The 12,504-nt window shown below is 39.0% G+C and overlaps 1 protein-coding gene across 1 annotated transcript; it reads left to right on the plus strand.

The window, feature by feature from the left end:
• Window positions 1-9,888: 9,888 nt before the first annotated feature.
• Window positions 9,889-11,045, plus strand: LOC121990627. Its single transcript, XM_042544730.1, has one exon. The coding sequence runs from the start codon at window positions 9,959-9,961 to the stop codon at window positions 10,790-10,792; it is 834 nt and encodes a 277-aa protein (XP_042400664.1). The 5' UTR covers window positions 9,889-9,958; the 3' UTR covers window positions 10,793-11,045.
• Window positions 11,046-12,504: the final 1,459 nt, after the last annotated feature.

Here is a 12,504-nt window from a genome sequence, read left to right on the forward strand (position 1 = left end):
ATTTTTAATGTTGTCAATCTAAAGTATTTATAGAAGTTTCTCTTCTCATGTTGTTGCCAATTCAAAGATGTGAGACTAAATAAAATCATGACAATGCATATTTTTTATATAAAAAACTTCCAGAGAAAATTACTAATAAGACTTAAAATTATTTTCAGTATGAAAAGAAAAAAAAACATTAACTTAATTTAATTATGTGCTTCAGCAAAATTAATCATTAAAGAGTTTAGATTCTTAATTAAATAATAATAACATATTCCACTTAATTTATTGTTTCTTAGTATTTCTTTTACTTTCTTCATGTACTCCAATACACTTAGCTGGGAGTTGTTCATGGCAAGCATTGATATCAATTTGTTATCATCCTAGTACAAGATTGGGTCCACGAACATTATTGGTTAGTTGCTCAATTCTCTAGTTGGATTCCTCATGTATTTGAGGATAGAGCCAATCTAATTTAGATGAACAAATGATCTACTCGGTTCAATGGTTGGTCGAGTCTTCCCGCTTAAATTGTTAGCTTGGTTGAGTTTTCTATAGCATTTTATACCAAAAAATATCTTGAATGCATCATCGCTCATTGGCCACACATGAAGGTGCACAAGAACTTGATTTCAACAATAAAAGGAACAAGCTAAGGGATAAAGCATCTCAAAAAGTTATGAGGTGTTATAAGTTTATAATGTTACTGCAAGACGTACGGTCATTGCTTACCATCAAGCACTATTCAATAGCGGAAGGTGTGAGCTTTCTACAATCCAACACCGAATTAGTGCATAAGCAACAACTTTGCCTCTATCAACAAAACACTAGAATCTAACATATTGATGAAAAAGAGCAACACTACTAGGAGGCTTATCAACACTTTAACCTTATTTAGGGTTTTGAATCATTCAAACTTATCTAATTTTGCATGAATTGCTAGTTGTTTTTATTTGTTTAACTTTAATTTGAATACATTTGAGCTCATATTATATCAAAATGAAATTCAACTTAACTATATTCAATAATGCATTTCTTATTGGTCGGTGGAATTTTTTTTAAGGTTATGTCGGTTACCTCCAAGATAAAGTCAATTCGAAGAGTTGGATAACTGGATAAGTGAAAAAAAACATATATAATGCATTTATTATTAGCTCTTATGGGTTGACACAGTTGGTATGTACATAGGTGGTTGCTCCAATATAATAGGTCTTCGGGTCAATTTTCAACGAGTACAAAACACACCGCTGGATGTCTGGCTTCCCTATACAAATAGTTGCTAGGACAAACCCCCCACGATTTATCTAAAGAGAGTGTGAAGTAGTTTATTAGACCAAACTACCAAACTAAGATTCAAACAATTAAGTCAAATTATACATTGAATAATACAAATAACAAGATTAAGCATTTTAATAAATTTAATTAGGTTTCACATGCTCCGATTCTCTCTTAATAGAAATTTGATCCTCAAATATGTACTATATATATATCATAATCTAAACTTTAAAATCATCAATTGGATACAACCTACGTGATATATTAATACTACAACTCGTTACCATTTACCATGTAACTCGATCCAAATAATGATAGTCCATAATTAATTATAGTCCAACGACAAGAAAGACAATACTCAAAGTTCTGTAGATCAGACTAGTAACTCAAATTAAAAGTTGTCAATCAAATCCTAAATAATAAATTAAACTATCAATATCAAAAAATGGAAAAAAAAAATGTTATGTCATATCTCCTAAGCAAAATTAGATGGTGGATCTTAGATCAACAAGTGATAAGAAAACATGAGAAATTATCAACTCAATTTTTATAGATTGCATAATTCAACATGTACATGGATCATCAAATCATGATAACCAGGAACACAATTGATCAAATCATCCATTAGGTCAATTAAAAATGTTGATTCATTTTCAATCAATTGGCATCATCACTTTCGTTGAATAACACATAAGGTAACTTCACTCTTTCATTCTAAGGCATCCATATCTTTTTAATTGACATGAACAACTGTTCTTATCTTAGGCATTAAGGGGTTGAAAGATCCTAACGAGTAAAATAGAGAGCTTAGTTTGTTCAGAAAATGACACTTAAACCAACACTTAACAAACAAGATTGGGACCTACATGTGAAATGTAGGTAAGAAATTTTATTATTATTATATTATTACTATTTTTGGTCTAATGGTTAGGTTTTTCAATAAATAATTAAAAAAATAATGTTTGAATTTCAACTGTGACACAATGTATACTGTATGATTCGAAGAATTGAATAGATGTGAACTTAAAAAAAAAAGAAAGAAAGAAATTTGATTATTTTTATTATTAATTTTTTTTCTCCTCTGGCTAAGCAAAAGCAGCTAAGAAAAGCTGGGTGAAAGCAACCTCAAAATGAAAAATAAATAATAACAATAATAATAATGAATTAAAGAAGTAGAATGATGATATTCATATTCTATAAAAAAACAATTTCGTTAAAATGTTATCTAGACAATTCAAAAAAAACTAATAATATATATAAAAAATTGAAGTTGATTTGTAAAATATATTAATATATTAACATAGAGTCTAAAACAAACGAAGTGTTTGCTGAGGATATATATGGTCATATAATTACCTTTAGAAAAATGATATGTATAGAAAAAAGATTGACATATAAAATAATATGACCTAAAAAAGTGAAATAATGGATGATAAATTTATGTATCCTGTGTATATTATTGCTCTTACCTTTATATCACCGTCGCACGCTGTGAATTTTTAATTCAAGAATGTGTGTTCTTTTTAATTATGAAGTATATGCTTAGAGGATATTGCATTTCACCCAACCATAATATTCTAAATGTAGGAGCGGATGGTCGGGCTAGCATGTGGCAAAAAGGGGCGATTCGTTCGTCCTCAGTGCCCCCGTCAATTCGTCTCTAGATCAACACGGAGGAGGTAAATCACGGGTGACTACTAACCATTAGTGCAAATGGCCAAAATATGGGGGAGATTATGCTCGGTCACGCCGAGTTTCGACCTCAAAATCTCATGTGATAACACTCCATGTTTTAATCATCGCACCACCCCGAGAGGACCGGATGATCGGGCTAGCAAATGGTTAGGGTAAAGGAGATGAATAACAAATATTCATCTAGATAAAGTTTAGAGGATGCTTGTTATAGAAATTCACATATTCCTCCAAATGATCGCTACGTGTGAATTAACAAAATAATTTAAACGATCCAACACAGAATTTTATCAGAAATCTACAACACATATATGTAAAATAAAGACGGAAACATAAAATAATAGAAAATTGTAAATCCAAATTTAGAGACATTGTCTTTAGTGTCACTAGAAGAACTTGAAGATCAAAACATCAATCAATCTTAGGGCGTTATCTTCCATAGGTGTGAGGGCAACAGCTTCATAATCTTGGTCAAATGGGGATAGCAAAAAAGTCATTTTTCTTCCTCTCTTACGAGGATCACACCCTTATAAACATAACGGGCTCAAACCTGTGAGCTACCAATCAATGATAATGGTAACGAACTAATGAGTTCTACATACATATATGAGTTCACATCTAATACCACCAACTCATGATTCAACAAACAAATTAGGTTACTTTAATTGGTTCATCTACAATGGCAATCCGTGTGTCATTAATTAACAGAATAGTACATTTTATGGAGACTAAAACTAATAATCTTCCACTTGCATTACATGTGATACCATATATAACATACAATACTTTATATTGATAAAATCAACCTTTATTAGGGTTGACAAAGTTGACCAAGCTTGAGTTGACTTAAGTTGGATTTCGATATTTGATCAATATATATGTAGTGCAAGTTCTAGTGAGACTAGATAATAAAGGTGCGTTTGGTTGGGGGTTATTCTTGATAACCTTAATTATCCATCCAAGATTATCAACAAAAACCCTGTTTGATTTAGGTAAACGATGATTCCCGAGTAATGTTCAATGTCCAACACGCCGGCAAAAGGGGCATGCAACCAGGAATCGGAAAACCTTGGAAAACTGATGGGTAAGATCAGTTGACGGATAGATAGAAATCCGACCCGACTTAAAAGCTTTAAAAAAGAGATTTTGAGGAGTTTTTTAAAACTAGATCTTGGGGGTTTTGGAGGATAGTGTTGTTGCATTTTCGAACCATCAAGAGATATTTCCAAGCTACAAGAGATTAAACAAGGAAGGGTTTGATTGTAAAGTCATTTTCGATTATATTTATCTTTGCTTTCTTATTTCTTATAGTGTTCTTGCAAGAACGAGTTTGTAAAAGGCTTCTCCACTTCCGAAAAATTTCTAAGAAAGAGAAAGTTTTTAGTGGAAGAGATTGGTAGGAGTAAACCCTTGGATTAGTTATCTCAAGGAAGCGGATACCAAGTAAACCAAGGTATTGTATATGTGAAGTAGAGATTAAAATAAAGTTTTTGTTGCGCATTCAACGACAAAAACAAAACTTTAAAGAGAAGTACTGATCGAAGTTATTCATCCCCTCTAGTTCGCATGAGTCCTAACACTTTAGTTGAGCTCAACAATGCTAAAATTTTATGGGTTAAATACTCTTTTAGATAATCTAGTCCATTAACTTCATTGGCATAGGACTAAATAAGTCATAATTACTATAAGTGTAGCAAACTCCAAAAATAATCATAATACTAATGTCATTAATGACATAGATCGAGATGTGAATGTGTAGCATGAGAATTGCATGAAATATAATATGCACATGCCTATTCTCAAAAGATCTACCCAAAAGGTCTTGTACCAATATAGATATCTTACATCCTTTTAAACTCATTATCTTTTCCATATCTTTCCAATGTGGGACTTTGATTGTGTTGGTGTAATTTGCACTAATGATCTAACTCATTTTTAATGAATGATAAGGGGATTAAAGTTAGAGTGTTGTGTGATCTAATTACTTTACCGAGTGTGTAGGAGTTGACAAGTCTGAAGGACCTGACACCAGGTTGAAATCCAACTAGGTCTGCATGACTCGATAGTTGGTGGAAAGTTCAAATAGGTCCGCCCTGATATCTGGCGGGAAGTCTGATTGGTTCAGTGGGACCTAACAACTGGCCAAAGTCCAGTTAAGTCTGCGGGATCTAACAACTAGTGGGAAGATTTGGTGAGTCAAAGGTAAGTCAAGGAATTGCAGTTGGTAAGTAAGAGGTAAGCAACTAGAGGAGATATCCCGTGAGGATGCGTTCCCAGTTGAGGGAAGTGTAGGCGTCGGTCCAACTTATGTCCATTTAGGAAACCTAAGTTGAGACCTTGACTAGATCCTGGTCTTGAAGAGACAAGATCTAATTACTACTTCTATCTTATTATGTTGTGCTAACTTTATTATGCAGGATAAACATATTTTTATTTGCCTAGGACTAACTTTTTTTTGCAGGGAAGAAAGATGAAAAAAGGGTGTCCGAGCGCCTAGAGCTGATCTAGGCGCCCGGACTAGAAAAATTATCCCAAAGCTGAGTTAGAGCACATCGACTAGCCGAGCTCACGTCAATGGTCCGAGCACTTGGAAGTGGACAAACTTCGCAAATGAAGTTTCAAAGAGAGATCACCATGACAGTAATGGTTCAGACACCCGGAGGGGTTCTTGGCGTCCGAAATAGGCCTATAAAAGGGTCTTCGACCAGCAGCTTCATAACATCAACTACTACAAGTTTCATTCTTGCGTGCTGCTTCAAAAAGGCTCCGATGACACTGAAAGGATGCTCCGAAATTAGAAGAACGAGTGATTCCAATTTCCTTTATGCTTGTCGGTAACAACTAATTTCAGTTCTTGTAGTCAATATTTGTAACCAATTATTCGAATTGATAGTGATTGCTCAACGAAAGTGATTGACGATCGCGGGCCTTGAGTAGGAGTCATCACAGGCTTCAACCAAGTAAAACTATCTGTGTTAGCATTGTTATCTGTTTTCTTTATTCTGTTGCGTAACTCATTTTAATTCATAATTTTTGAAAAATACTATTCACCCCCTCTAACGTATTTACAGTCTTACAGGTTGTATCCACAATACTTGCAATATATGTAATATCCGGATACATGCAAACTTGTGTATACATAAGACTCCCTACAGTTGATGCATATGGGAGTTTCTGTATTTCCTTTAATTCAAGTTCACATTGTGGACATTACGGCAAATTAAATTTGTCACCTTTAGACACAAGAGTATCATTAGGTGCATAGTTTTGCATGTTATATCGAATAAGGACCTTTTCAATATAGGCCTTTTGTGAAAGTATAAAAATGCCCTTTGAACAATCAGGATAAATTTGTATGCTTAATACAAAGGGCATTTCACCAAGGTCTTTCATTTCAAAATTTTCTGATAGAAATGACTTGGTTTCATGTAGTAAATCTTTATTATTGTTTACAAGCAATATATCATCCATATACAGAACAAGCATTATAAATTTTCTCCCACTGAACTTGACATCAATAAGATTTTCTACAAAATCAAATGAGGTAATCATTTGATCAAATTTCTTATACCACTGATGGGATGTCTACTTTAAACCATAAATGTACTTTTTTAATCTACATACTTAGTGTTTTGAATCTTCAGCTCCGGCTTCTCGTCCTCGGAAACATTGCACGCTCTTTTCTCATCCGTCGATGTACTCTTCCGCAGCACCTCGTCCCTCGGACGCACAGTGCCTGTCAGCTCTCTCCCATGCTGCCCTTCTCGTTAGCTGCGTCTTTTGCTCAACTTCATGTGCTCATAAGTTCCTGCACACTTAGACATAGAGTTAAACACAACATGACCTAATCTAATTTGTTTGATCACATCAAAACTACCTTGGGATACCAATAGATTGATGATCTAGGGCCTTAGTTTTTTATTATGGAGTTAGACCCTTATTCTCTGATCGAAGAGTTATAGCAGATCCTATGGTTGGAAGGAAAAATACAATAGAAGAACTGACCTCCTGACCGACTGAGGATCTGATTTGGTTCCTCGACTCCCAAATTTCCGTAGGGTGAGGGGAAAAATATAATGTGTTCATCAAAATCCACTGGGATCATGATGATGGAAGAGTTTTCTGGTGTCGCCCATCTTCACATTCCAGATTAAGCGAAGTTCTCACAAACGGCACCAAATATAATCTTGTCTGAAAGCTAAGAAGACGAAATGACCAGAATGATGTGGCTAGAATGTTAACCAAGTTGTCATGACCCGGAGGGGGAGGGGTAAGATGAACTGTCTTCTATATTGACCAAGTTGTTAGAAGATCTCTGGTCAATGCTACCTGCAGATAACCATTGGGTTGCCCCGATCCCTATCACCCCTATGCTCGAGGTAGGTCCCAATAACATATAAAGAGCCGAACAAATAATAGAATAATAAAGTGCATGGAGAATAAGTATGAAAAATGTACCCTAGCCCAGGGGTGCCCTCTAGCAGACTGGTGAGCTAGTTGTGATGCTGATCGAGTCGTCATGACTAGAATAGATAAATGTGAGCCAGATGAGGAGTTGGAACTGACGGCACAGAGCCGAACGTGGTATCGACCCGAAGGTAGCACGCAGATCGAACCACGGTACACAAGTCGGACGACACAAAGACCAAAACATAGTCTCAGCTCGAAGACGGAACACAAGATCAGTTCGAAGGCTAGAACACAATATTAGCTTAAAAGTCGGAACACCATATCTGCTCGAAGACTGGAATAGAATAGTGGCCCCGATCCCTATCACCCCTATGCTCGAGGTAGGTCCCAATAACATATAAAGAGCCGAACAAATAATAGAATAATAAAGTGCGTGGAGAATAAGTATGAAAAATGTACCCTAGCCCAGGGGTGCCCTCTAGCAGACTGGTGAGCTAGTTGTGATGCTGATCGAGTCGTCATGACTAGAATAGATAAATGTGAGCCAGATGAGGAGCTGGAACTGACGGCACAGAGCCGAACGTGGTATCGACCCGAAGGTAGCACGCAGATCGAACCACGGTACACAAGTCGGACGACACAAAGACCAAAACATAGTCTCAGCTCGAAGACGGAACACAAGATCAGTTCGAAGGCTAGAACACAATATTAGCTTAAAAGTCGGAACACCATATCTGCTCGAAAACTGGAATAGAATAGTGGCTCGAAAGTAGGAATGCAAATAGAGATGGCGAGTTGACTTGAGGACCAAGGCAGCAGTTGCCCTAGAGGCGTCGACTGTTGGAGGCGATGATAGTGGTGGTGGCGTCGATGTTGGCCAGTGTAGAGGAGGGGCAGCGGCCTTGGAAGCGAGAGAGGGAGGCAGTTGCCACTGGTAGGGACACCGGAGACGACGACATGTGTCCTTGGCGGTGGCCCTCATAGAGGGGGAAATGCTGCGGCATGTGACAAGGAGGGGGGATGACAGCTGACTGGCAGTCGACGACGTGAGCAAGAGGGGAGTGCCCTCTCCGACACTATATGAGGAAGGTTCACGGGTGGCGTGATAGTGCGAGAGAAAGAGGAAGAAGGAGTCATAGTGACCAATGTCGAACGGCTATGTGGCTGGTGGTCAATGACATGAGCAGGAGGGAGAAGCGACACTGGCGACAATGTGGAGAGGAGAAAGGGGGAGGAGAGGAAGTCGGCGTGCTCTCGTAAGGGCAACGCCCTCGTTCATGAGAGCGAGGGGTTGTCGGCATTGGATGTGGCCGGTGTCGGAGGTGGCGAAGGTGGTGTCCGCGTAGTGCCGGCAGCGAAAGAACCCAGCCAAAGACCCTCCTCTCAAAACCCTTCGCTCCCTCTAAAAGCCCTAATAAAATTTGACCAAAATGTCCTCCCCAGTCTCCCCAATTCCCTTGGCTTCCGAATACATCCGCACCATATAGGATTGGGAATATAGATGGCTAGAAACATTCTAACACCTTACAGAATTAAAGCCAATGAGTTCCATTTATCAGCATAAGAGAGAGTCTACTTTGTTAATTTTACCAATGATAGTATCCCATAATCAAAATTTCTGAGTTTCTCAGTTGATAGGGAGATGTCAAGATACCTGAATGGGAAGCCCCCTTCATAGAAGTTGGATATGCTAAGCAAGATTACCCTTGTACGATCATCAATTCTTGTCATATAAATCTTTGATCTCAACCTGTTGAGATGCAGTCTAGCGATTTTACCAGGCACAGACCTACGTCCCTACCACACTACCTGACTTGCGAACAAAACTTGGCATTTTGCCAGACAAGCCATGAGCGTGCATGCACATGGCCATTTAAATTTAAATTTAAATTTACAAGTACGTTCTGAAGTGGGATACCGTATGAAATTGGGTGGGATTATTCGGTAATCATTTGGTAGAGGGAATTGACGTATCATCTGTACATGGCATTTAAAAAAATAATAAATGATAAAAATAGTTTTCAGTTTAATTTAATAACAATATGTACAAAATTCCAATTCACCACACTATATTAACACGTGAATCATCATAAAATAATTGATCTATTGATTTTTTTAAAAAAAATAATTAACGTACTATAGAATGAGGATAAGTCGTTTAAGAATAATTAGGTGAATTATTCGCTCCATATTAATATGTTTGATCATTCCAAATTTTGACTTATTTATGAAGTCAATAATACATTAACAACCCTTTGAGTTCCCATATTGAGTTTCCAAACCTCTACCAACTACCGAAATGGTGGTAGCATAAATAATTTTTTAAAAGATTATATAAAAATAAATAAATAATATTGACCTAGCAATATTTCTATTGACACTTTTATTTGCCATAATTTTTTTATGCCGTATAAAGTTTTTTTTTTAAATAAAAACAAACAGAGTTAATAAAATTCAAAAAAAATAAAAAGGGGTACAATCTCAGTCCCTATTTAGCCATTCCGTAGCCGAGCCACATGGTTCCTTAATTAATCAACCAAAGGAATTGGGATTCCTCTCTCGCTTCTCCATCTCGCCGGCCGTCACCGTCCCAGCCCATATGGCCACGGGGTGGTTGCGCTCCCTGCATTGCAAGTCTAACTCCGTCGACGACGTGGTTTACTCCCGGACGCCGTCGTCGTGTTCGTCTTTGGCCAGGAAGCCGCTCCTCTCCTCCGTCTCCTGCGGCCAAGCCTCTCACGCCGTCAGGGACGTCATCCCCTCGTCGCCGCCGAAGCCGAAGGCCAAGAGGTCGATGGCGAAGACCAAGGCTAAGCAGAGGCCTGCCCGCCCGCCGCCCTCGCCGGCGACGGGGCCGCGCGCCGCCGCGGTGCCCTTCCCGACGCTCGAGGATCTCCCCGCCGGCCAATCGTCCCGCCGCGTGGTCGAGATCATCTTTTCCTCCAGCTGGTCCTCCTCCTCCTGCGGCGGCAGCGGCGCCGCCTTCCCGGGGGAGATCGAGATGCTGTTCCGGGTCCACAACCCGGCGCGGGCGGTGGCCCGGTTCGAGGAGTGCCGCGCGGCGGCACGAGCACGAGCCGACGACGTACGCTGCGCAGCTGACGGGAACGAGATGCTGCGCTTTCACTGCGGCGGCGGCGGCGGCGCCGGTGGAGTGGTCTATGACGCCGGCGTGGTGCGCAGCTCGGTGTGGTCAGGGGGGAAGAAGGTGGAGGGCGTGAGGACCTTCTCCGGGAGCGGAAGAGCGCATGCTAGCGGGGGTGGCTCGGCCGGGCGGCGTGGGATGCTGGTGTGCCGAGTGGTCGCCGGCCGGGTCAGGGCCGAGCCAGAAAACGAGTTGGAGGCCGAATCGGTCAGCCTCACTTGCGGGGAGCTCGTGGTATTTGATCACCGTGCGGTGCTCCCTTGCTTCCTCATCATCTACAAATTCTAAACAAGACTTCTAATCCACCATTAACTCACTTTTCTTTCTTTTCCGAATCAAAATCTCACCATTTCTTTGAGACTTTTGACTCCTTGGCGCCTCGGTGATTCAGGAGATTGTGTGTCCTAATGTTGTAAAAAAATTGGCCCTTTTCTTCTTCAAGTGAGCACGGAAACTATTTTCCATCTCGTGCTTTTTGTTTTTTTTAGCATCTACGTTTGTCTCTTTGTTGTGGGTTAAGTATGTTTGTGTCATACTTTTCTGTGCTTGTAAGAAATTTGGCTCTTTTTTGTTGGAGTTTTCCCCCTTCTTGCTGGATTTGTTTGGTGTTATGTAGAACATATGAACTTGTCCGGTGAAATGGCAGGAACATGCTTTTAGCAGCTACAATGACAGATCCCACTTACTTTGTTCTCTAATTTCCAATATTAAATCTAATTCAGAATGGAGTCTTGAATCTGCAGGAAGAAGACAAGCAGGTGTTTCTGACTTCTATCATTACTGAATCCTGAAAATTTTGAATCCGAGAAGGAGAGAAGAAGAAGAAGAAGAAACCAAACCTTTGAATTGAGAGGCCAACTTCTCCTTTCTTTTAATATATATTTTTTAATCTTTCTTCGTAATTGCTAACCTACATGATGGTTTCCTTACCTTTACTCAGGCATGTCTCCTCGACCATGCTCCTTACTCATTGCTTGTTTTTCTCAACACAAACATTTGTTTTGATCCATGTTAAAGGGCAGCAACATTCTCTTGATTTAAGAGACAAACATAAAAAGGATTACCACAAACTCTTAGCAGTGAAACAGTAGAAGTTTCTGATGTTATCATGGCTGCACAGGTTAAATTCTGAAGTTCATAGGCTGGATATGTGAATTGGTCCCACCAACAACTCTTCCAACACCCATTTATTTGCTGCAGGATGGCTACAGTAGTCAAAGTGTCTTGTATACTCGAGTAGGCAGGCAAAACTTTCACAGAACTTGTAGATTTGGTCTGTAGATTTGTTTCTGGATAATGCATATATCATCATAGCTGCACAGGAAAAACAAACAGATTTTATATATATATATCTACATATCAGTTTTTTTTTTTTTGGATAACATCAATTTGACCGATCATATTAGCGTTGAATTAACGGCCCAAAAATGTTGACACAACTCAAAATGATTAGTCTGTGGCGTTGGTGTACGGTACTGCTGCTGGTCAAGTTCAATGCGTAGCTGTATCAGCTGGAGCACAACCTCATTAAAATGCTCAGTAGTCAAGTCAGTCGTCTTTAGGCATATTTGAGAAAGACATGGATGGGACCACTCTGGTCCAAATGCTTCAAAATGTGAGTTCATTGACCATCCTGAATCTATCAAAATATAAATGGCAGCATTTGTTTGAATGTGTTAAGTATTGATTGAAAGCTCAGGTAGGTTTTAAGTATCATTTTGGTTTTTTGCATGCCCAAAACCATAATTAGTGATGTCAGTCAGCTATGTAATAGCAAGTTGTGTTTGAATGATGATGGCTTTCAGATTGCATATGCTTTCTTATGTTAGTTCATCCAACACAATAGTTCTTCTTCATTTATGATGACGATTAGGGTCTTGTGATTGGGAAGTATTGGGGAACCTTCTTCCTCAGATGAGATGAGTGAGAGTCGTCTTGTGCCACAATGAAGGCCTTTTTCTTATTTGCTTTACCTTGTTCTTCTTTCTTGAGGTCTAGGC

Source organism: Zingiber officinale, chromosome 6B, assembly GCF_018446385.1.
Source record: "Zingiber officinale cultivar Zhangliang chromosome 6B, Zo_v1.1, whole genome shotgun sequence".
Classification (NCBI taxonomy): domain Eukaryota; kingdom Viridiplantae; phylum Streptophyta; class Magnoliopsida; order Zingiberales; family Zingiberaceae; genus Zingiber; species Zingiber officinale.

Excerpts from the sequence above, each read along its gene's own strand:
- LOC121990627 (XM_042544730.1), top strand. The coding sequence starts at position 9,959 with ATGGCCACGGGGTGGTTGCGCTCCCTGCATTGCAAGTCTAACTCCGTC.